Source organism: Lipophrys pholis (assembly GCF_963383615.2).
Source record: "Lipophrys pholis genome assembly, chromosome: 12".
Taxonomy (NCBI): Eukaryota; Metazoa; Chordata; class Actinopteri; order Blenniiformes; family Blenniidae; genus Lipophrys; species Lipophrys pholis.
In genome coordinates, this window is record NC_137641.1 from 1,114,806 (window position 1) to 1,140,000 (window position 25,195).

The 25,195-nt window shown below is 47.2% G+C and overlaps 2 protein-coding genes across 10 annotated transcripts in view; one reads left to right on the forward strand and one right to left on the reverse strand.

Moving 5' to 3' along the window:
- Positions 1-13,498: 13,498 nt before the first annotated feature.
- On the forward strand, positions 13,499-16,753 carry ajm1 (apical junction component 1 homolog; the record flags this gene model as incomplete). The annotated part of the gene is made up of 1 exon (XM_080476239.1): positions 13,499-16,753. One exon carries the CDS (start codon positions 13,499-13,501, stop codon positions 16,751-16,753), a length of 3,255 nt encoding a protein of 1,084 aa, XP_080332365.1.
- A 6,642-nt stretch (positions 16,754-23,395) lies between these two features.
- mapkap1 (MAPK associated protein 1) overlaps positions 23,396-25,195 on the reverse strand; it is a 36,486-nt gene continuing 34,686 nt past the window's right edge. For all 9 annotated transcript variants that reach the window (XM_080477126.1, XM_080477130.1, XM_080477129.1 and 6 more), the window contains one exon: positions 23,396-23,647. In XM_080477126.1, the coding sequence (XP_080333252.1) occupies positions 23,525-23,647 (123 nt within the window). In that variant the 3' untranslated portion in view covers positions 23,396-23,524. The remainder of the gene's footprint in view (positions 23,648-25,195) is intronic.

Consider the following 25,195-nt stretch of genomic DNA (forward strand, 5'->3'; position numbering starts at 1 on the left):
CCGTGTGCAAAATGTTGCTTGTAAATCTGTTCTGGCAGGACAGATGCAGCAGCTCCAGTGTCTACAACAACTGAAGGACCTGAGAACCTGAGAAGTCCCTGGTGGTGCTTCAATGTCCATTTGGCAGGTGATCAAAAGCTGCAGCCCTCAACTTAATATCATGGACAGTATCGCTAATACTTCTCTCACCACAGCCACAGGAGATTTGTAAAATGTCCCTTGTTCTGACAGTTGTTGACCTTTGCACTGGGACAGTTCTTGTCATTAGCCAGGTGTTTATCAGATGTGGAGCGATGGCGTTGATGCTCGTCACACTTCTCTTTTCCTGGGAAATCATGCCTGTCGGGTCCAGGGCCTCCTGCTGCAGGACCTGTAGTTACAGCGTTCTTCCACCTGGCGTGCAGTGGTCAGCCGTCTGTCCAGAGGCAGTCATTTCTCCTTAACGGCACTGAGAAGAATATTCGCAATCGGCTGATCCCGTATCAATTTACTCTCCATCACTCCGAAACCCCAGGCAGCAGCAGCTGAAGGTCTGAGCGCCTGTGGCTCCTGGGTTTACCTGCACGTTGACCTTGCTGTCTCAAAGTGTGTCTGCAGGCCAGCACTCTAACTTTGGGGACAAAGTGTTTTTCAGATGCAACCAAAGCGTCAGCAAACGTGGTGCCTTGATCCGACAACGTGTCGACAACCGCTGTCTCTCCGGACCCAAGCTCTGAGGCAGAACCTCCCAGACCTCGCAGTCCGTTTCCATACAGTCAAAAGAAACTAAAAATAAGACTTCCAGTGAGGTTGGACTCTTGTTGAAGACTTAAAGATGAGAAAGAAAGCAAAAAGCAGCTTGAACTTGTTGGCAAAGGGAATCTCAGTGCGGCTGCGTGTCGGACAAGCAGAAGAGCAGCAGCACTATGTCGCCCCCCGGAGAGTGTCTCAGGAAGTACATCCACATAATCGATCTGTGGCTTCCAAGCTGAGGGAACTTTTTCAGAAGACTCTCAATGAAAATCTTATTTTCTCCAGTTTGAGAAGAGACACGAGGTCCTCCAGAGAAAGAAGAGCTAAAGCAGTTCCTTGTTTTTTTCTTGTCGAAGTTCCATCTGGTGTTCTACCAAATACTGCTACATGTGGGCAGGAGGTATAATAATACTTAAGGTTTCTGATATGGCTTCAAAGTACTTTCCCCAGAGATAGGTCAGTTTGGGATCAGTTTGGGATATGACCGGACCCGGTGGTCCACTGATGTCCGGTCCGAGACCTGGACCTACAGACTGATGGTCCACTGATGTCCGGTCCGAGACCTGGACCTACAGACTGGTGGTCCACTGATGTCCGGTCCTAGACCTGGACCTACAGACTGGTGGTCCACTGATGTCCAGTCCTAGACTTGGATCTACAGACTGGTGGTCCACTGATGTCCGGTCCGAGACCTGGACCTACAGACTGGTGGTCCACTGATGTCCAGTCCTAGACCTGGATCTACAGACTGGTGGTCCACTGATGTCCAGTCCTAGACTTGGATCTACAGACTGGTGGTCCACTGATGTCCGGTCCTAGACCTGGACCTACAGACTGGTGGTCCACTGATGTCCAGTCCTAGACCTGGATCTACAGACTGGTGGTCCACTGATGTCCAGTCCTAGACTTGGATCTACAGACTGGTGGTCCACTGATGTCCGGTCCGAGACCTGGACCTACAGACCCGACTGCCCAGACCAGATCCGTGGACCAATATGGATCTGGATCAGTGACTTTCACCCTGATGACTTTGTTCAGGAAGAGGTGGAGGAGGAAGAAGAGCAGGGGGAGGAAGAGGTGGAGGAGGAAGAAGAGCAGGGGGAGGAAGAGGAGGAGGAGGAAGAAGAGCAGGGGGAGGAAGAGGTGGAGGAGGAAGAAGTGCAGGGGGAGGAAGAGGAGGAGGAGGAAGAAGAGCAGGGGGAGGAAGAGGTGGAGGAGGAAGAAGAGCAGGGGGAGGAAGAGGAGGAGGAGGAAGAAGAGCAGGGGGAGGAAGAGGTGGAGGAGGAAGAAGTGCAGGGGGAGGAAGAGGAGGAGGAGGAAGAAGAGCAGGGGGAGAAAGAGGAGGAGGAAGAACCAACACTCCAGCCTCCTGATGCTGCAGGCGGAGAAGAGAGTGTGTGTGTGTGTGTAGGAGTGTATGGTCGCAGAGATGTGATGGTGCAGCAGCAGGATAACACACACACACACACACACACACACACACACACACACACACACACACACACACACACACACACACACACACACGGGGGGGGAGGGGGCGGGGGCGGAGTCAGTCATTGCAGCAGTTCGTCGTGTCGTCATAGAGAATCTCTGCTCTTCATCACGTCGCTGGGAGAAATGGATCCGGACGATCTGCGAGTCCGGACGGACACGGTAAGACTATTGTCTGTACCGCACACACACACACACACACACACACACACACACACACACACACACACACACACACACACACACACACACACACACACACACTCTGCAGCACCTGCGTCCCTCCATCATCTCCATCATGCAGCCTGCTCCCGGTGCGAAGTGTGTAGCATTGTTTAGCATTCTGTAGCTGTCTGTAGCTGTGTGTAGCTGTGTGAAGCATTGTGTAGCTGTCTGTAGCTGTGTGTAGCTGTCTCTATCAGTGTGTAGCAGTGTGTAGCTGTCAGTAGCAGTGTGTAGTAGTGTGTAGCTGTGTGTAGTAGTGTGTAGCTGTGTGTAGCTGTGTGTAGTAGTGTGTAGTAGTGTGTAGCTGTGTGTAGCATTGTGTAGCTGTCTGTAGCTGTGTGTAGCTGTGTGTAGTAGTGTGTAGCTGTCTGTAGTAGTGTGTAGCTGTCTGTAGCTGTGTGTAGCTGTCTGTAGTAGTGTGTGGCTGTCTGTAGCTGTCTGTAGTAGTGTGTAGCTGTGTGTAGTAGTGTGTAGCTGTGTGTAGTAGTGTGTAGCTGTCTGTAGCTGTGTGTAGCTGTCTGTAGTAGTGTGTAGCTGTGTGTAGCTGTGTGTAGCTGTCTGTAGTAGTGTGTAGCTGTGTGTAGCTGTCTGTAGTAGTGTGTGGCTGTCTGTAGCTGTCTGTAGTAGTGTGTAGCTGTCTGTAGTAGTGTGTAGCTGTGTGTAGTAGTGTGTAGCTGTGTGTAGCTGTCTGTAGTAGTGTGTAGCAGTGTGTAGCAGTGTGTAGTAGTGTGTAGCAGTGTGTAGTAGTGTGTAGCTGTGTGTAGTAGTGTGTAGCTGTCTGTAGCTGTGTGTAGCTGTCTGTAGTAGTGTGTAGCTGTGTGTAGCTGTGTGTAGCTGTCTGTAGTAGTGTGTGGCTGTCTGTAGCTGTCTGTAGTAGTGTGTAGCTGTCTGTAGCTGTGTGTAGCTGTGTGTAGCTGTCTGTAGTAGTGTGTAGCTGTGTGTAGCTGTCTGTAGTAGTGTGTAGTAGTGTGTAGCTGTCTGTAGTAGTGTGTAGCTGTCTGTAGTAGTGTGTAGCTGTGTGTAGCTGTCTGTAGTAGTGTGTAGTAGTCTGTAGCTGTCTGTAGTAGTGTGTAGCTGTCTGTAGTAGTGTGTAGCTGTGTGTAGCTGTCTGTAGCTGTGTGTAGCAGTCTGTAGCAGTGTGTAGTAGTGTGTAGCTGTGTGTAGTAGTGTGTAGTAGTCTGTAGCTGTCTGTAGTAGTGTGTAGCTGTCTGTAGTAGTGTGTAGCTGTGTGTAGTAGTGTGTAGCTGTCTGTAGCTGTCTGTAGTAGTGTGTAGCTGTCTGTAGTAGTGTGTAGCTGTCTCTCTGTGTGTAGCTCCGTCCTTTTTATCCAGCAGAGATGAACAGAGCTGTTAGCATTTAGCAATTAGCTGGATGGATGTGCAGCACAGAACAAACACGAATGAACCGTCAGTTCTGAGGAAGTATCACCATGACCTCATGACCTCATGACCTCCAGGTATTCATCCTCATGACCTCATGACCTCCAGGTATTCACCCTCATGACCTCATGACCTCCAGGTATTCATCCTCATGACCTCATGACCTCCAGGTATTCACCCTCATGACCTCATGACCTCCAGGTATTCATCCTCATGACCTCATGACCTCCAGGTATTCATCCTCATGACCTCATGACCTCCAGTTCTCGTTGAGTCACTTTATCACAACGTTTCAGAACACCGATGAAGCTCAGCTCAAGTTTGTCATGACAGCGTTATTCTCTTCTGTCATCCTTCATCTGACGGGGCTTCAACCGACATGGTGCTTTATGTGACGGTGCTTTACCTGATGATGTTCTGACGGTGTTTGGTCTGACACGGTGTCCTACAGTGGACTAAATGAGAGTGATGGAGCTGCTTCCTGTTTCCTGTTTCCACTTCCTGTACAAAGGTCCTTCAGCTTGTGGCTCCAGTGGAACTGAGCGTCGTCATTCAGGACAAACTGAAAACAACAAATGTTTTCCTCTTTAGTTTCTCTAAAGAGTTCTACTGTCCAACCTCATTGAGTCAGGAATATAGAATTCTATCAACTATTTTATAAACTACAATAAACGTTCTAAACTCGTTATACACTACGCTATAAACTGTTATCAACTATGTTATAAACTGTTATAATCTATATTTATAAACTCATGAACTACATTCTAAACTGGTGGTACATTTGAATCTGGTTTGAATCTGGTTTTAGTCTACTGTGAAGCGACACACACACACACACACACACACACACACACACACACACACACACACACACACACAGTGTTGCTTCATGTGTACTAATAAACATGTGATGAACACCGATGCAGCATTGCAGTACACTACCCACAATGCACTACAGCACCCAGCACTCACTGAGCTCACTGACCTGAAGTAACTGTCCTTCATATGTCCTGGGGCCACCACAGGAAAGTAATCAAGTACTTCTATAGAGAGACGATATGGTTCTTTCATTGGCCGATACCGATTATTTTTATTCATTTTATTTAATTAATTCTTTGCAGGCATGTGGCAATTCAAGTGTACATACATATATCCATATATCACCTCTGTTGATATAGTGATCATAAAAATACATACATTCGTATGTTATAAAAATATATTCACACTAGATCTATATTTGACTGTGTACATACATACGTACTACATACACGTATCTGTAGCTAATTGACATGCTGAAAAGGGGTAAAACTTATCTAATCCTACCCTTCTCCAATATTAACTACTAATCTTATATATTTTTTTCCTGTATTGAAAATATAGTTTTACATATTAAAATGTATACAGTAAGAATATCATATGATATCGAAGACGTCATAAATATATTTACACACACATTTAAATTTAGGTTTTGCATTCATACACATTCATTCAGACAGCCCCCCCCCCCCCCCCCCCCCCCCCACATACCTGTTCACACCCAAACACCTACTTAAATATATACCAACAATCACTCTGTTCGTTGTTTATTATGTCAGTCACCGTATAGATTCACCACCGACCTTAATCCATCTTCATTTTATTGAGCACCATTCATAACAATTGTTATTACATTATTATTGACATTACAATCATCATTATTTTTGCAGATCACAGATAGTTCACCAAAATTCATTCTTGTGTAAACAAAATCATTTAAAATTGATTTAGAACACACGTGTAGAACACAGCCTCCGGAGGGTGTGTTCCAACTACAGGGGGATCACACTCCTCAGCCTCCCCGGGGAAGTCTATTCCAGGGTACTGGAGAGGAGGATCCGGCCGTTAGCAGAACCTCGGATCCAAGAGGAACAATGCGGTTTTCGTCCTGCAGAACACTGGACCAGCTCTATACCCTCCACCGGGTGCTCGAGGGTTCATGGCAGTTCGCCAAATCAGTCCACATGTGTTTTGTGGACCTGGAGAAGGCGTTCGACTGTGTTCCTCGGGACGTCCTGTGGGGGGTGCTCCGGGAGTATGGAGTCCGGGACCCTTTGCTAAGGACTGTCCGGTCCCTGTACGCCCGGAACAGGAGTTTGGTTCACATTGCCGGCAGTAAGTCGGACCTGTTCCCAGTGCACGTTGGCCTCCAGCAGGGCTGTCCTTTGTCACCGGTTCTGTTCATAACTTTTATGGACAGAATTTCTAGGCACAGCCAGGGACCGGAGGGGGTCCGGTTTGGGGACCACAGGATCTCGTCTCTGCTTTTTGCAGACGATGTGGTCCTGGTGGCTTCATCAAACTTGGACCTTCAGCGTGCACTGGCGCGGTTCGCAGCCGAGTGTGACGCAACTGGGATGAGGATCAGCACCTCTAAATCCGAGGCCATGGTTCTCCACCAGAAAGAGGTGGCTTGCCCCCTTCAGGTCGGTGGAGAGCCCTTGTCCCAGGTGGAGGAGTTCATGTATCTTGGGGTCTTGTTCAGGAGTGGGGGGAAGATGGAGCGTGAGATCGACAGGCGGATCGGTGCAGCGTCTGCAGTTATGCGGTCGCTGTATCGGTCCGTCGTGGTGAAGAAGGAGCTAAGCCAAAAGGCGAGGCTCTCGATTTACCGCTCCACTATGGTCATGACCCAGTAGATCATCCTTCCTCCCCTCATCTATGGTCATGAGCCAGTAGATCTTCCTTCCTCCCCTCACCTATGGTCATGACCCAGTAGATCTTCCTTCCTCCCCTCACCTATGGTCATGAGCTTTGGGTCATGACCGAAAGAAGGAGATCCCGGATCCAAGCGGCTGAAATGAGTTTCCTCCGTAGGGTGGCTGGGCGCCCCCTTAGAGATAGGGTGAGGAGCTCCGTCACCAGGGAGGAGCTCGGAGTAGAGCTGCTGCTCCTCCACATCCAGAGGAGCCAGCTGAGGCTCGGGCATCTGTCTGGGATGCCCCCCGGACGCCTCCCTAAGGAGGTGTTCCAGGCATGTCCCTCTGGTAGGAGGCCTCGAGGCAGACCTAGGACACGCTGGAGAGACTATGTCTCTCAGCCTGGGAACGCCTTGGGGTCCCACCGGAGGAGCTGGAGGACGTGTCTGGGGCGAGGGACGTCTGGACATCCCTGCTGAGACTGCTGTCCCCAAGACCCGGACTGGATAAGAGGAGGACAATGGATGGATGGTTTTATTTAGATTTTTTTGGGGGGGGTTATTTTCTGACAACAAAAATCTCGGTAAAGCATTCCAGGCAGCCAGGGCTCTAAAACAAACAGCTCGCTGCATTTGATTCCTTTTACAGAGCGGTAGTGCACAACTTCTTTCACCGCTCTGACGTGAACCATAATTGTGATTATCTGCCCACATCACATCAATAAACCTTCTTATGTTGTCTGTTAAGTTCTGTTTATTAATGATCCCCACCTGGTCTCTATGTATTACAGAGGTGATAGCCTTGACCAGTTGGTTGGTTAAAATCTTTGACAATATCTTGGCGTCCAGAGATATCAGAGAAATAGGACGATAATTTTTTCTCTCATTTGGGTCTTTGTCTTTTTTCACAATTCATGTAATCAGAGCTTGAGATAACGTTTGAGGTAGTTCCCCTCTCTCAAATGATTCCATGTACATATCATATAGTAGAGGAGTCAACTCGCTCACATAACATTTCCACCAGGGCCTGGAGCTTTATCCTTTGGTAAGCCTTTAATAACTCTCACTAGTTCCTCCTGAGTTATTGGGGAATCAAGATCTTTCTTTTGTTCTTCCGATTATTTTGGTCGGTCTAATTTCTCAAAAAATCCTTTCATATTCTCATCCTCATTACTACAGTCCGACGTATACAGCTCCCTATAGAAGTCTTTAAAGGTATTATTAATATCAATATTAGTGAGGAGGTCTCCTCCTGGGGCTCGGATTGCAGGGATCAGTGAAGATACTTCCCTCTGGTTTAAGCCGTGAGGCAATACTTCCCCCATTTTGTCCCCAGAATCAAAGTATTTTTGTCTCATCCTAAAAAGAGAAAACTCTACTTTCTGAGACAGGATACAGTTATATTCATATTTTAGTTGAGTTAATTCTCTGAGACCATTAGTATTCAACCACCTTTTCAAATCAGTTTCCAATTTCTTAATTTTGCTCTCAAGTTCCGTCTGCTTCATAATACTTTTCTTTTTCTTATGTGACGCATATTGTATGACAAACCCTCTTACCACTGCCTTGAGAGCCTCCCAAGCTCCTCCAGCAGGGGGCGCAGTGGGGACATTTACAGCAATGTAAGAGTTAATATGACTCCTCAACGCCTCCCTGAATTCAACTTCTTGCAGTAAAGAAGAATTGAACCTCCATCTTGGCGTTGGAATCTTCTCAATAACAGGAAGCAACTCGAGTAGTACTGAGGCATAATCTGATATCAAGATACTCCCAACTGAGCATGTAATGTCCCACTTCAAAAGAGATTTGGAAATCAGATAGAAATCTCTAGGAGAGAAGGTCTTATGAGGAGCAGAGAAGAAGGTGTAATCTCTGTTGGTTGGGTTTAAAGTTCTCCACACATCAATTAATCCAGAATTCTCACCCAGACTTTGGACTGTCTGTGCAGCTTTCTTGCTGCTACACCTGACGGAGCTCCTTCACCTGACGGAGCTCCTTCACCTGACGGAGCTCCTTCGGTCCAGAACTGGATCCATCACTAAGTTAAAATCTCCTCCAATTACAATTTGATCATTTCCCATATGTTGAATTTTAGCCTCCAGCTCTCCAGAGGAATCTGTCTCACCCCCATTTGGAGCTTAAATATGAACTAATGGAACCAGTTGAGACTGTATTTCTGCCCGAATTATAATTACCTTACCTTCTGTATCCTTAAATACCTTAATATATTTAAACTGCAGTTTTTTATTAATTAGGATTATAGCTCCCCCACACTGCTATATGTCTGCCGACCCAATTTCTACATCATTTATCCAACTCTAACCCGGATAAATGTGTTTCCTGCATAAATACTATATCAGACTGTTTTGATTTCAGTACCGACATCATTTTCTTCCGCTTATTTAAATGCCCGAGTCCCTCCACCCTCCACCCTCCACCCTCCAGGAGGTGAAATGCACCTTATTTATTCTAGATGACATATAGACAGATTACAAAAGAAAAGAACCCGGTGCACATACACAAAGCCATATTTTCTATCCTATTTCAAAGCTGTTCCATTGGTCCACAGTTAAGTAGCCTGGACCCCCCACCCTAGGCACTGCCCCACTGTTCCCTATTGTAGAGTGAAGTAAGGTAAGGTAGGGGGGTTGTGAGCGAGGAAAGTCCCCCCGTCACTAGGACCTTGGCCCAGCTGGACCCCCCGCGCTGCCCCAACCCACCCCTGAGTGGCCGGCCTAAAACCCGCGGAACAACACCCACCCCGACAAGGCGCCGCAAGAGGACTCGGGCAGGAAGTCCCCACCCCACCCAACGGCCAGACAGCAGAGTCTGAGACCCGCAGGGTCCAGTACGAGCCCAGCTGGAAGCCAGCGGTTAGGGAACAGATGCAGCTGCACCTAATCTGCCTGGCAACACACACACCTGGAGAGTAACTGCTCCTTTAATTGTACTTTTCCATTACTACTGGTACTTCACAATGAAAACATGTGGACATGTGATGTCATGGTTTAACAGACAGTGGTCCCACATGACAATATACACACACACACACACACACACACGTGAGCATGCTAACGTGAGTTAGCATCGCCAGGTAGCATGGCGAGCTAGCGTGCTAAACAGTTAGCTTCAGTCCAACGTTGGTTTCCCAAATCGGCCCTCAGCTGTCAAACCTTTGAGAACCCCTGATCTAGAGTAACCCATCAGATGGTGTAATGCTACGTACTACGACGTTGGATTTTTGCTTATCGCGATAACTTTAAAGATTAATCCTGGGTTTTCCGTACTACGACGCTCGCTTACTTCCCCGGAGCAGGTTATGTTCTCGAAAAGCAGTCAGAACTCCGCCTCCTGACCAATCAGAGCTCTTGGAAAATGACCCGCCCATTCTTAAATGATGGTGATTGGTGGACGGGTTCAGTGCTGAGCTGTAGCAGAGAGGAGAAATTAATTTAGAACAATCTTTTTGACATAATAAAATAAATCCTGGTCTCTGAAGGCCTCTTCATCCTCCAAGACGAAAGTTCAGCAGTTCAGGTCTTGCCGAACAAAATTACGTCATTTCCTTCTTCCAGCTTCTTCTGGCCGAAGACATTATTTTGGGCTGTACCAACCGCCCTGGCCGAACTCTGTAGGAGCCGCACTGCTGAAACTTCTGCACTGCCGTGTGCTGCGCATGCGTGTTCTAGTTCGCTCAGGACTATCGATAATATTTTAATCATATTTAGCTTGTAACAGCGCTACTGTACGAGCGCCGCAGCTCGTTAAAATGTCGGAGTGCAGGCTGACGTGATGCACCTGAACGCATCACGAACAGCTGTCAGCTCCTGGAGTTAGAACTGGACTAACATCGCGCTCGGACAAAAACTTTTTTATAACTGAAAAAGTTCAGAGAAATGTGTTTCTGAAAGCTCTGGAGGCCAGAAATAAACTGTGCAGTTGAAAAGTTTAAACGCCGCTTCACAGACTTGTGCCTGCTGCGAGGGGGCGTGGCCTGTTGTGAGGGGGCGTGGCCTGCGAGTTCGGCAGCTTCTTATCGGAGTATGAACAGTCCTGCAGAAAAAGCTTTTTTTTTCTGCTGCTGGCTGACGTCACTGCCGAATGTTCTTCTTGTTCCTATGGGTTCAAAAGGGAGGATGCAGGGGCCTTAAGGCTCTGAAGGAGGTTCTGGTTCTTGACTTGTTCCAGGTCTGTTTATCTCCACGAGGGTTAATCTGGAATAATGAGTTAATAATAATGCTCACGCTGACAGAACTGCAGAACCATGAATTAATGGAAGCAGAACTTCTCCTGTCGTCACGGTGATGAATTAATATTCCAACAGGAAACACACTCACACGGAGGAACCTCCGCCTCAGAACCTCCGCCTCAGAACCAGTGGAGGTCAAATGTAAAGTAAAAGAAGAGCAGTGAGGAAGCTCAGCCTGGAACCGTTCTGCTGGAATAAAGTGAAACTGAGTCATCACAGTGCCGTCCGTTTCTATTGTCCCATGAATTAATCTGCTCTAATCTCACCAGGTCAGCAGTAACTAGTCAGGAAGGTTCTGGTTCTGGCTGCAGCAGCAGTGTTGCTTTGAGCTGCTGGATGTTTGAATTCTTCATAATCTCAGAGATTAACTGCTCCTTCAGTAATCTGTAAACTGCTCTGCAGGGTTTCTCAGTGTGTGATTGGTCAGACGCTACAAGCTCCGCCCCTTTCATGTGAACGCGAACAGGTAGGTCTACCTGCTTGGTAGTAACGGTGATCAGGATCCAGTGTCTGGATCAGTCAACCAGGAAACGGACAGATCCTGGATGTGTTGATCAGGGTTCCTAGTCCAAGCCTCTAGTGTAACCAGTCAGATGGTGTAGTGGCTCTAGTGTAACCAGTCAGATGGTGTAGTGGCTCTAGTGTAACCAGTCAGATGGTGTAGTGGCTCTAGTGTAACCAGTCAGATGGTGTAGTGGCTCTAGTGTAACCAGTCAGATGGTGTAGTGGCTCTAGTGTAACCAATCAGATGGTGTAGTGGCTCTAGTGTAACCAGTCAGATGGTGTAGTGGCTCTAGTGTAACCAGTCAGATGGTGTAGTGGCTCTAGTGTAACCAGTCAGATGGTGTAGTGGCTCTAGTGTAACCAGTCAGATGGTGTAGTGGCTCTAGTGTAACCAGTCAGATGGAGCTGCAGGCAGAACTAAAACATCAGAGCTAACATATCCCTGTTTTAATTTGATCTCTTATCAGCCGTGAATTAAAAAAAATGGCCAATGCCGATATGTGTCAAAATGCTGAATATCCGTGCCGATATTTAGTCCGGCTGATAATCAGTTTATCCCTAGTTCCTACTTGGAGTGTAACGGTACACACAAGTCACAGTTTGGTACGTACCTCAGTGTAGGGGTCGGGGTCTGGTACGTACTGTGGTGAAAGGGTCACGGTTCGGTAAATACCTCAGTGTGGGGGTCCCAGTTCATTACGGACCTCGGTGTTGGGGCCACGGTTTGGTGTGTACCGCGATGTAGGGGTTACAGTTTGGTGTGTACCGCAATGTAGGGGTTACAGTTTGGTGTGTACCGCAGTGTAGGGGTTACGGTTTAGTGTGTACCGCAGTGTAGGGGTTACGGTTTGGTGTGTACCGCGATGTAGGGGTTACGGTTTGGTGTGTACCGCAGTGTAGGGTTTACGGTTTAGTGTGTACCGCAGTGTAGGGGTTACAGTTTGGTGTGTACCGCAGTGTAGGGGTTACAGTTTGGTGTGTACTGAAGTGTAGGGGTTACAGTTTGGTGTGTACCGCAGTGTAGGGGTTACAGTTTAGTGTGTACTGCAGTGTAGGGGTTTAGTTTAGTGTGCACCGCAGTGTAGGGGTTACAGTTTGGTGTGTACTGAAGTGTAGGGGTTACAGTTTGGTGTGTACCGCAGTGTAGGGGTTACGGTTTAGTGTGTACTGCAGTGTAGGGGTTACGGTTTGGTGTGCACCGCAGTGTAGGGGTAGGGCTGGGCGATATGGACCAAAATATATATCTCTATTTTTTGTTGAACCACAATATTCGATTTATATCTTGATATTTTCTTGTGTAAAGAACTAACAAAAACAAAATTAGTTCTAAATCAAATCAACATGGGCCAAATGTCAGAAGTACACTGACACTTTCATTCACAATCAGCTGCACAATAACATGAAATATTGCGTGTGCGAGTCATTGAAGCTTCCAGCGTGCTTTGGTTCAGTGGAGCTCTCAGCTTCTGGTTTGCAGCACGTAGTTTTACACTCTTCGTGCTGAACTTTGTGGCGCTTTTCTAAATGGTGGAAGAGGTTCGTCGTGCTCAAACTTTTTGTTGCTACCTGCTTTCGACACTCGACAAAATCCATTATTCTGCTGCTCGTCGGATATTTTCAACCCGAGCCATTTCCAAATTATAGAGCCCGTGCTTTTCTTTTTACTCACCAACTCCTCTTTGGTGGCGTTACTCTCGTCTCTCTCTGCCTCCATGATGTCTTTTTGTTGTGGGGTTGGGGGGCGGGGTGGGGTCGGGGGGCGGGAGAGAGAACAAGAACAATAGAACTATAGACTATACCAAAGCTGTTGTTGGTGTTGTTGTTCTTGTTCTTCTTCTTTCTTCTTCTTCTTCTTCCCCAGAAGGAAGAGGACTAGGAGAAGCCTCCTGAACCATTAGACTATTGGGATTAAAGTTAATATGTGCTTTAACTTTTCTACTTTTAGTATTAAAATTGTTTGTTTCAGTGTGGAACAAGTACTAAACACATTTCACGGCACATCATACTGAGTATAAGTGTTTGTGACATATAAAGGACCTGACTTGACAAGTTTTCTGAAAAAAATATTGGTTTGCAACAATCAATATCACACAGCACTTGCTTGAGTAGATTTGTAAGTAGTATGTATGAATGAACTCCTAAGGATTGTTCAGGAAAGCATTCTAAAATTCTGTTTTCTTTTTACAGGCGACTTCATCATTACAGCAACTTCATGGAGAAAACTAGAGGAATCCCTTTAAAATGACTCGTACAGACCCACCTGACCTACTGGTATCGACTGTGCATCAACATATAAAAGTGATCCCAATTTCCTCCCAGTACAAGTCTTTGCAACCCTCCAAACCATGTAATTCTACTAATTACAGCACACTGGAGGACAGTAAGAGAAAAGTCAATAAGAGGCACTGCCGCACCTTTGACTACAAGTCACTGGAATACCCCAGACCACAGCACCACTCAATGGAGTCTCCATACAGGATGAGTGACCGGCAGGCAGCTCACCCAGATGTTGCCTGGAATGCTTTGGGCCGCCAGCAGAAATACCGGTTTTCTGCTCCAGACATTTTCAGCCACAGGTTAACTCCTCAACCAACGGCTACAGAGATGGCCAGTGAGAGAGTTGTTCCTCAGCAAAAAAGGACCAGGTCCAAAAGTGCCCCTCGTGTCCACACGGGGCTCACCCCTGTGTCTTTTGAAGCGTCTTCATCTTCAGGGAGGAAGGGCAGAGAGTCCCACAGGTCTCCGAGAGACTCTCGCTGGAGACCAGAAGTGTCACCACGTAGGGAGTCGTCCTATGCAGCAACCAGGGCTCATATGCAGGAAGTACATCCCATCAAGCTCCAGCCTCAAATGAGTGACAGTAGTAGATATTCACCTCACTATCCTGCTGATAATCTGGAAGGTGCAGGTCCAGATAAACCGGCAACCAGCCCTCATGTCAGGTGCCGAGTGGACATTAAACCTGATGATTCCGGACGGAAACAAGCAATGCCTCAAATGGACATACCATGGCAGAGGCACCACAGTGGAGGGAGTCGGAGTCTGACTGTGCCTCGCCATTTTTCCTACTCAAGAACACCGACTCCCACTGACTCACTCGGTACAGAAAGTAGACAAGCATATCAATACTCCCGCAGCATGCCAAATAGCTACTTGCAACCCATGGAAATTCCCCAGAGAATGACTGCTTCGGGTGATTACTATGGCCGGGAACGCAGAGCCCACTCCAGTCCTAATGTGCCAACCAAGTTCTTTTATGCTGACGAACCAGGCAGATATGTTACCACTGTTCCTCCACAACCAAGTTCTTACTTTCATGATGAACGTTACACACCAGGACAAGCATTTACTCCAAAAGTGCAGTATGTACAAGATCCCAGAACTCGAATAGTCCATGCTGTTCCTACAAGACCTTATTATCCAGAGATGGAGCCCTATTCATACTCTGTGCAGACAGCATATCCAAAATCCTATGCAGCAAACGAACCAGGACCGTACATCATACAGACACCTCCAACGAGGATCCATTATGGGGATGACCCGAGGTCTTATCAGATTCAAACGGCTCCTCCAAGGTTTTATTATTCCACTGATATGTATGCAGTGCCACCTGAGCATCATGTGCCGGCAAGGGCCTACTACACCGAGGGCCGACGGCACGCTCGAGTGGTTCAGGCACAAACAGATGACTGGTACGGTTCAGACGCATCTGGTTATTCCACCAACCCTGCTTCCTATGTATCCCAAGTCACTCCGACAAGAGTTCAGCAAGAGCCTGCGCTACCTCCATGGTATGCCAACCCATGTGTAGAACCTGCAAAAATTGGAACAGATTCTAAATCTTACTCAAGGTCTTGGGATAACATTCTGAACTCACGCGTAGAGAGGGAACAACCACTTTCTGTACGAGGTCAGAGCTATGACGATCTTCTTGATTCCAGGAAACCTGCTTCAGTTGCAGGTGACAAACCCCAACCAGTGGTCGTCAATCTCTCTAGTTCGCCAAGACGCTATGCAGCCTTATCGATGTCCGATAACTCGCTGATCGACAAAAGCCCAACGGAGACATCAAAGAGCACGACTAGTAAACTGTGGTTCGTCACTCCTGAGATAACAATCACTGATAATGACATTCGACCAGGACACCTTAAAAAGGACGATGGGCGTTCTGCCAGCTGGGACATTCTGGACTCCAGAAGCACTGAGGCTGTGGACATGAATGAGCCCGACTTTGAAAGAGCAACCAAAGAGAAGACGCATGATAACGCCTCACTTCAGCAAAGCCTTGAACAACTCGATGAGCTTCTAGCAGATCTCGTCACTGACTACAAGCCGCCCAGCAGAAGGGCAAGTGAAGACATTCTGGACCAACTGAAAAAGTTGATTGATGAGGAAGAAGCAGTTTCTCTGTCCAGAAAGACCACAAAGGTGGGTGCAGAGGAACCGGCTCCTCTGGACAAGCAGCCAACCTCGTTCCGAATGAATCCTGAAGCTTTTCGAGATATGGACGCGGCAAGTGATGCAATGAAGAGTGCAGACGAGTGCTCCCCGGATCAGAGCCCAGATGAAGACGACACAATGATGTGCTCCAATAACAAATGCCGGAGAACAGAGACCCTTTTCAATGCTTGCCTGTATTTTAAGTCTTGCCACAGCTGTTATACATATTACTGCTCTCGGAACTGCCGCAGAGAGGACTGGGACATTCATAAAGAAAGCTGCCTGTATGGAAGAATCGGCAGCACCTGCCGCCACATCATCAAACACTGCCGGGAGACTGCGGAAGTCCACAAAGCCTTTTCCCGAATTGCCAAAGTTGGCTACCTTTCGCGAGGTAGAGGAGTGCTCTTCCTGGGTTTTCCGAATCCTGCGTCATCCAGTAACTTCCTCCAGTACGGCCTTGATAGTTTGCTCATGTCTCCGACATACCTGTCCCTCCGAGAGCTCGAGAGCTTCCGGGACAACTTGGGGGAGTACTGCAAGGAGCTGCAGGAAGCCGGCAAAGAGTACGACCCAAACGAATGTTTTGTCTTGAATGTGTCCATTGCTGTCGGTGAGCAGTTGCCTGATGGTCCGTCGCCAAGGAACCAAACTCCAACCGTCAGAAAATACGCCAAGGTAGCATTGGCTTCGTTCAGCCCGGAGAGGAAGGTGCACAAGAAAGAGAGTGAAATGGAAACGCTGATCCTCACTCCACCGCCGGGAACAGCAGATATTGACAAGGAGGGCGAGGAAGGCCAGAAGGCCAGGGAGATCTGCTTCATCAACATCCAGCGAGAGCTGAGGATTCGAGGGGTGTTTCTACGCCACGAGTTCCCGCAGGTCTACCAGAAGCTCTGTGCTTTTGTGGAGAGCAACAGAAGGTTCACGCCCACCACCATCTACCCCATCGACAAGCGGACCGGGAAGCAGTTCATGTGCATGATAATGGCCGCCTCGGAGCCCAGGACGCTGGACTGGGTCGGCACGCCACATCTTCTTGATGATATTATTTAAGTGCAACTTCTGTTGTAAATATATATATGTATAAACATACATACATATATATTGCTACACATATTTATATATCAATCCAGTTACAAACATTTGTAGATATGTATTTTGTTATCAAAATGATATATATTCTAGTGTGCTCAGTCAGTATTATTCTTGATCAGAATATTTCTCATCAGGTGCATAATGACGACAATACACGATTTATTTTCATCAAGCACATACTTTTTTTTATCACTCACACATCATTCATCCATATCCGGGTCACGTACGATTACTCTTTGTTTTTGGTGGGATCTGATGACCTTTTTTAATTGTACGTACGATATGATCTTTACAACTTGGGAGGAAATAAGTTAACATTTCTGTGGTCCAATATTTTCATATGTGAATTTAATGGTAAATCGTGCAGAAAATATGAAACATTATTTTCTTAGTGACAAATACTTTCTATGCAAAGTTGTTTCATGAGTTAAACCCATATTCCCACAAAAACAGGTATATTATATTATATTATATTATATTATAATATGACTGAACAGAGTCAGTTTTTGCTGTTCTTGTATCTATTGAAATATTGCACAAATTGTTGAGTTGCTCAGAGACAATGTCACTTGGTCTGGTCTGAGGAGTCCCATGAGGCTCCCCGGTTCCGGTGAGGCTCTGATTGGACATTTCTAACGGTTCTGGTTCTGAGCCACGTGGAGGTTTTGACTGTTCCATTTCAAACACTGTGAATCGTGAGAACCAACTGCAGAAACAAAACCTGCTTCAAAACCAACAAATCATGCAATTTCCCGTCCCACTGAACCTTGTTATGTGTTTTTATATTTCCAGATGAGACTTTATGAATGAGGTGTGTGTCTGGAGCCAGATCAAGTAGCTACATCCAGAAGGATTCCAGAAGATCTTAGTCGTGTGTTTGTGTTGCTCTAGGTTTATTACCTGTGACTTGTGCTGTTCTTTTTCATTTTAGCAAATCATTATTTCATAAATAGAAAAAAAAAAAACTTTTAGAAATGTGAATTATTGCAACTCAACCATGTTGCCTCATTCTTTTCTAAGGTAGGGTGATTTTTTTCACTTTGTTTTTGTAGCATACCTAGTATGACATTTTACGCCAGAACACTGATTAGAATTTTTAGTGGTTTGATCAAAAAGTAAACAATCTGTGTAGCTTGATATTTATGATATGTTTGAGATGTTCTCTCTGCTGAGTGAGAGAGCTGGACTGCAGAAGAACCTTCCTCCTGCCGATAGGAACTCTCCCTGGACTGGAGAAGGAGTGACGCTGCTGTACAGACTGAAGGACCACTCGCCGGCTGCATGCCCTTCCTTTTCTCATTTCATCATGCCTGAATGGACGTGTCAAGACCAAAACCACCACGCCGTGAAAGAAAAAAAGAATTTTACATTTTTGTCATTCAACTTAAAAAAAAAAAGTCAATGAAGAAGAGACCTCACTACAATGTCTAGAAAATGTCTAAATGCTGTAATCTGGTATTTTTTCTACTTTAAGCAGACGTGTCTGAGTGTGTCTATAAAGTATATCTAATAAATGGAATGGGAACTGCTGCTCATTTCTTGGTTTCTTTAACCCCACTCGTCCAAGACACGTCCGTCCAGTCAGCCCGTAACCTGGATGTCTATCTGATGCCAGAATTAGTTGACAAATGACACATAAAAATAAAATGAAGGACATCTAAGACACCCAGAAACAGTTGAAAGGTCACAAGCTGTCTGGTCAGTCCAACTGCCTGCACAATTGTTGATTTGTCATTAAAATAATGAGAGAAGTAGATCATGACAGGCAAGAGGAGACATCATGTGAAGTTTAAAGAACAATGTGAGTTATGACCATTAATTGTTTGGTCACAGGGCAGTGAACTTTTTAAATCTCCACAGGGAAACTGTCCACGTTGATAACCTTTCATTTCGTGAATACAACTATGTACATGAGTTATTGGTTCATAAGCACCGTCAGTTGTGCACTGCTTAGCGCTCACACTTTACAGACAGAAGGTTGTGGGTTCAAATCCAGCTGGAGCTGTTTGTGTGCATGTGTTTCCTCAGAGTTCTCTGATTTCCTCCCACATTCCAAAGAAATGCATGGAATTGGTAATGCTAAATCTGCTGTGTAAGACTGATGGCTCTTTCTTTTGAAATTCTCCAGAATCCCCAAAAAAAGGAAAAAGGAAAGAGAAGTAGTCCAAACTGTGTCCTGCTCGTCCAGCGGGCTGACGTTGGTTCTGTCCCTTGGACCTACTTGGTGCTCTCTTTACCGTCCCGAGGCAGCAGAGACGTGTGTCCCTCCTGGTGGCTGGGATGAGAAGCAGGGGACAGTTGGTAGGAAAGGAGTCTCACCATGTTGAATTTGGACCCCCGTGGTTTCCGGGTCGGGTTTGACCATTACCATTGGTTCCCAACCTGGGGGGGTGGAGACGTCCCTGCTGTTGTATGACCTGTTCATTGTTCCTGGTGGTTCTCCTCAGTCACAGAAAATTTCTGGAGCAGTTCACTGGAATCTTCAGCCCAACATCCCCCCTTTGTTCCGAAGAGTGGGATACTGCTCGCAGTCTTTGGAGCAAACCTGGGCCATATAGTCCATGTGATCGTGGAGTCCATGTGAACGTCCGGATGTCCTGGAAAACATCATGTCCACAACAGTCCAACAGTTCATACAGTTCATGTGTGAGGCTAATGTCTGGGCAGACAGAGAGACCAGTCTGGGCAGACCTTTAACTTCTTTTCTAACTACCTACTACCACAAGACTCATTTCATACAGTTTGCCAAACATGAATGAAAATGAAGTACCAGAGTTGAAGAAAGGAAAGGGAAAGGGGGACAGGTGGTTAGAAAACAGTTAGTAGGCTCCTCCCACACCTCCCGGAGGATAGGGATTAGCTCGCGACATGTTTGTGGACCAGTTTACAAAAGCGGAGGTACCGGATGCAGGGAGTCGAGTCTGATCTGTAACATTTGGAGGTGGTTGCACTTGGCGTGTGCAATGACATCGGCGATGGTTTACCAGTGAGCAGGCGTCCAAGAGCCACCAGCCCTCTGGGGGGTCTTGGTGCACCTGCTCCGGCTAGGAGTGAGAGAGTGAAGTGTGGTGTGTGGAGGTGTACGTGTGTGTTCCCTTCCAAAACCCAACCTTCACTACAGAGATTTCAACTGTACACATTAGGTTCTGAAGAAATCACAACTCTTGGCTCTGTGGGTTCACAGAGGTTAAAATAGCACTGCAGAGACAACGTCAGATGTATCTGTGAAGGTTTATAACCGTGGGGGTGTTAGTCTTGAGAAGTTGCTCAACCCGGGTTAGTGGAGCTAAGTAAGGTGGTTCTACCTGTACTGAAGCTGCTAACGGAGGAGCTCGTCTCCCTACGATCTCCTGTGAGATCTCTGACTACACACAGGGGTTATTTCTCCTAAACAATACTCGACAGAGGCTAAGGCATGCTAAGTGGCGTTAATAGAGCTGGAGATGACTTTACAGTAACTCTATTCCCTGAACGGTTCAACTCAAGCTTTGTAACTGCTCAGGTTGTCTGAGGAGGCGGAGTTAGATTCCTGATTGTGGCAGGGTTAGTACATGCACCTGATGGGATCTGAGCATGCTGTCACTAAACCCTACTGATAAAGAATCTCCTCTGCTCCTGGGGTGGAGGTTCTCCCCCCTCGCTAGGGGAGGAGTTAACCATACTCCGAGGGAGTAAATGGATTGAGTTGCTCTGCTGTGCAGGTCGTGACAACACTGCCCTCTTCTGGTTGGTCTGGAAGGTGCAGTGAAGGGTCGTTTCTCTACCAGTCATTCTTTTGATGGGAGTGAACCCTGTGGGGTGGTGCACGCTGGACCTCTCCATCTGTACCACTGCTGTTGCCATACCTGAGTATGTGGGTGGTGCTGTGGTTGACTTGGTCAACCTGAGAAGATGACTGGGAGTGGTTTGGTAAATGGAGGTTGGTCTCCATTACCAACATGTCGTACAGAGCAGCCATGACACTGGGTGTGACATGTGTGCTTCTGTCTGAGTCGACGGAAGGTGGGAGGCTCCAGTGGCTGAACGCTGGGTTCAGACGGAGGACAGCAGCCATGGTGGCTGGGTCAGGGTGGAGCTGGAAGTCGTCGACATAAAGGTTAAGCGAACCCTGACAGACATTTTCATCATGTTCATGATGACTGGGTGGAACTGTCTGAGTCGTGGCGAAGGCTTCCTCACAGTGGGAGGTCTGTACCTCCACGCTGTTAAGAGGTCTGCTAGTGTAAGCCACAACTTTGTCTGTGTCATGTGACTGCGCTGGGGCGGCACTGAGACTATGAGTGGGGAAGTCTGTCTGGAGGAGGGACTCTGGGTCCTGGTCTAGGTGGGCCAGACAGGATGCTGAGCAGAGTTTCTCTTTTGTGAGGCAGAAAGATGTTTCTGCAGGAGTTTCCCACTCCAAGGGCTTGTCTTCACTAAGGAGTTCTCTGGGGGGTCCAGCACTCACTGCACAGTACCTGGTGGACTGTGAGGACTGGCTGCAGACCACATGGAGGCTCCGAAGTCCTGACAGGGTAGTCGGGGCTCTGAGGTTTTGAATGGTGTGAACTCTCCCTGCTCGGGGTTCAGTCCCATCAGCGCCACCTATGGGCCCGATGTGTTCAACTCTGGTGCGGCACCCCTGAACTCTGCTGAGAGCAAGTCTGGTTCCAGGTACCAGGAGTGGATAAAGGACGTGTCGGGTTTCGGCTAAACGTTCCTCAAAGGAAGGCAATTAGAGGCGAAACTTGGCAACAGACTGGCCATTGTGTTTCTTCGACTTATGTGAGTTTATCATTGTTTATAAATTACAGTTGTGATCCTTTTATGGTTCATTTCAGATTTTTAGAATCCACCATCAGGTTAATTCTGTGATCAGCCCTCAATGATAAGTAGGTAACCCAGTGGGACCCTTTGAGTTTGGATAGCATTTGGTTTTTTTATTTTGAAGGATATAAGTGGCTTCTGTAGAAGTTGGTTGATATTTGTGCACACGGTAACTCACGTGTAAGTTTCAGTCCTGCAACTTGGTGGTTTGATCCTTCTGGAGTTGACAAAGTAATCTCACTTTTTTATTTTTATCATAGCAACTGATACCCTTAAAGAAGGCAGATAATAATCTTACATTCAAATAAAACAATTATATTCAATAAAATAAAAAAAAGGATAAAATCTAAACCATTTTTAAACAAAAGGACACCTCCATACAAGACTGAAATGGATATTAAATCCCCAAAGCTGATTACTAATGTCAGGGTAGTGGAAAGGCAGAATCCATCCATCAAAGGTATTACAAGGATGTCGACAGAATGGAATAAGCGGTGGTCAACAGGTAACAGGAACACCTGGTCAGTGAGACTAGTTGTCAACAGGTAACAGGTACACCTGGTCAGTGAGACTAGTTGTCAACAGGTAACAGGAACACCTGGTCAGTGAAACTAGCTGGTAACAGGAACACCTGGTTTGTGTCACTGATCCAGTCCAAGCTGTTTTGATCTTTAAGTCTTTATAGTCTCTTTCAGGCTGATTCTTCAAATCATCTCTGACGCTTCATGAAGCTTCAGAGTAGCTTCAGATGTTTCTGAGGAGCTCCATGAAGCTTCATTGAGCGTCAGAGGAGCTGCATGAAGCTTCATTGAGCGTCAGAGGAGCTCCATGAAGCTTCATTGAGCGTCAGAGGAGCTCCATGAAGCTTCATTGAGCGTCAGAGGAGCTCCATGAAGCTTCATTGAGCGTCAGAGGAGCTCCATGAAGCTTCATTGAGCGTCAGAGGAGCTCCATGAAGCTTCATTGAGCGTCAGAGGAGCTCCATGAAGCTTCATTGAGCGTCAGAGGAGCTCCATGAAGCTTCATTGAGCGTCAGAGGAGCTCCATGAAGCTTCATTGAGCGTCAGAGGAGCTTCATGAAGCTTCATTGAGCGCCAGAGGAGCTCCATGAAGCTTCATTGAGCGTCAGAGGAGCTTCATGAAGCTTCATTGAGTGTCAGAGGAGCTCCATGAAGCTTCATTGAGCGCCAGAGGAGCTTCATGAAGCTTCATTGAGCGTCAGAGGAGCTTCATGAAGATGCTCAGAATGGGTTCACCTCAGTAATCTGTAATAACTGCACCTTAAACACACCAGACACGACGCTCACACCTTCTGGCTCTGCACAGCGGTTCAAAAGTTCTGGAATGAGGTCACCAAATCCCTCTCCTCCCTCATGGGCTACCGTGGCCCCCGTGTCTGATGGGTTGGGTCCCTCGGCCTCTTTTTATGCACCAAGGCTTCAAACTGAATTCTAATATATAAATACTTTTTATTTCTTGTTCATTTATTTTTCTCTTTCCTTCTCCTTTCTCTCCATTATCATATTGTTATTATCATTATTACCACTATTATTGTTATTTCAAAATGTTTATTAGTCATTACCACACACACACACACACACACACACACACACACACACACACACACACACACACACACACACACACACACACACACACACACACACACACACACACACACACACACACACACACACACACACACACACACACACACAGTTTACTGTTTGTTCTGCACGTTACAAAGAAAAACAAAAAAGAAAAAGAAAAAAGAAAAAAGACACCAGATAAAGTGAGTTTGAGGATCGAAGGTTTTTATCAAACGTCTCCATCATAGTTCACTTGATATAAAACGTCTCTGTACATGAACAATGAGAAGAACTCCCTGGTTCTGCAGGTGGAGCCCTGGTCCAGCAGGTGGAGCTACTGTCCAGTCTTCTTGTCCTTCTGGAAGCTGAAGCTGGTTCTGCGGCTCAGCTTTCGTTGCTTCTGAGTGAAGTAATCGGCTCGAGAGCTGCTGGCCCGTGACTCCAGGATGTAGTTGACCTGGAACAGGAAGCCGCCATCAACATCCTGACAAACCAGGCCCTCTCACACCATCAGTCCTGACAAATCAGACCCCACACCATCAAACCAGGCCCTCTCACACCATCAGTCCTGACAAGTCAGACCCCACACCATCAAACCAGGCCCTCTCACACCATCAGTCCTGACAAGTCAGACCCCACACCATCAAACCAGGCCCTCTCACACCATCAGTCCTGACAAGTCAGACCCCACACCATCTTCACCTCCAGATTCCAATCATCACCTGGATCGTTTTACTGGAGAAACTCTGGTCTGATCAATAAAACTCAATAGAGGAGGCATAAACAGCAACAGCACAGTCCAGAGGGGGCAGCAGAGAGCCACCACACCACAGCCAGAGTGACACCAGGAGTCACTACTGACAACAGGAATGACCACAGACCACCAGGAGTCACCACAGACCACCAGGAGTCACCACAGACCACCAGGAGTCACTACTGACAACAGGAATGACCACAGACCACCAGGAGTCACTACTGACAACAGGAATGACCACAGACCACCAGGAGTCACTACTGACCACCAGGAGTCACCACAGACCACCAGGAGTCACCACAGACCACCAGGAGTCACCACAGACCACCAGGAGTCACTACTGACAACAGGAGTCACTACTGACAACAGGAATGACCACAGACCACCAGGAGTCACTACTGACAACAGGAATGACCACAGACCACCAGGAGTCACTACTGACCACCAGGAGTCACCACAGACCACCAGGAGTCACCACAGACCACCAGGAGTCACTACTGACAACAGGAGTCACTACTGACAACAGGAGTCACTACTGACAACAGGAATGACCACAGACCACCAGGAGTCACTACTGACCACCAGGAGTCACCACAGACCACCAGGAGTCACTACTGACAACAGGAGTCACTACTGACAACAGGAATGACCACAGACCACCAGGAGTCACTACTGACCACCAGGAGTCACCACAGACCACCAGGAGTCACCACTGACCACCAGGAGTCACTACTGACAACAGGAGTCACTACTGACAACAGGAATGACCACAGACCACCAGGAGTCACTACTGACAACAGGAATGACCACAGACCACCAGGAGTCACTACTGACCACCAGGAGTCACCACAGACCACCAGGAGTCACTACTGACCACCAGGAGTCACTACTGACAACAGGAGTCACTACTGACAACAGGAGTCACCACAGACCACCAGGAGTCACTACTGACAACAGGAATGACCACAGACCACCAGGAGTCACTACTGACCACCAGGAGTCACCACAGACCACCAGGAGTCACCACAGACCACCAGGAGTCACTACTGACAACAGGAGTCACCACAGACCAACAGGAGTCACCACAGACCACCAGGAGTCACCACAGACCACCAGGAGTCACTACTGACAACAGGAGTCACTACTGACAACAGCAGTCACCACAGACCACCAGGAGTCACTACTGACAACAGGAGTCACTACTGACAACAGGAGTCACCACAGACCACCAGGAGTCACTACTGACAACAG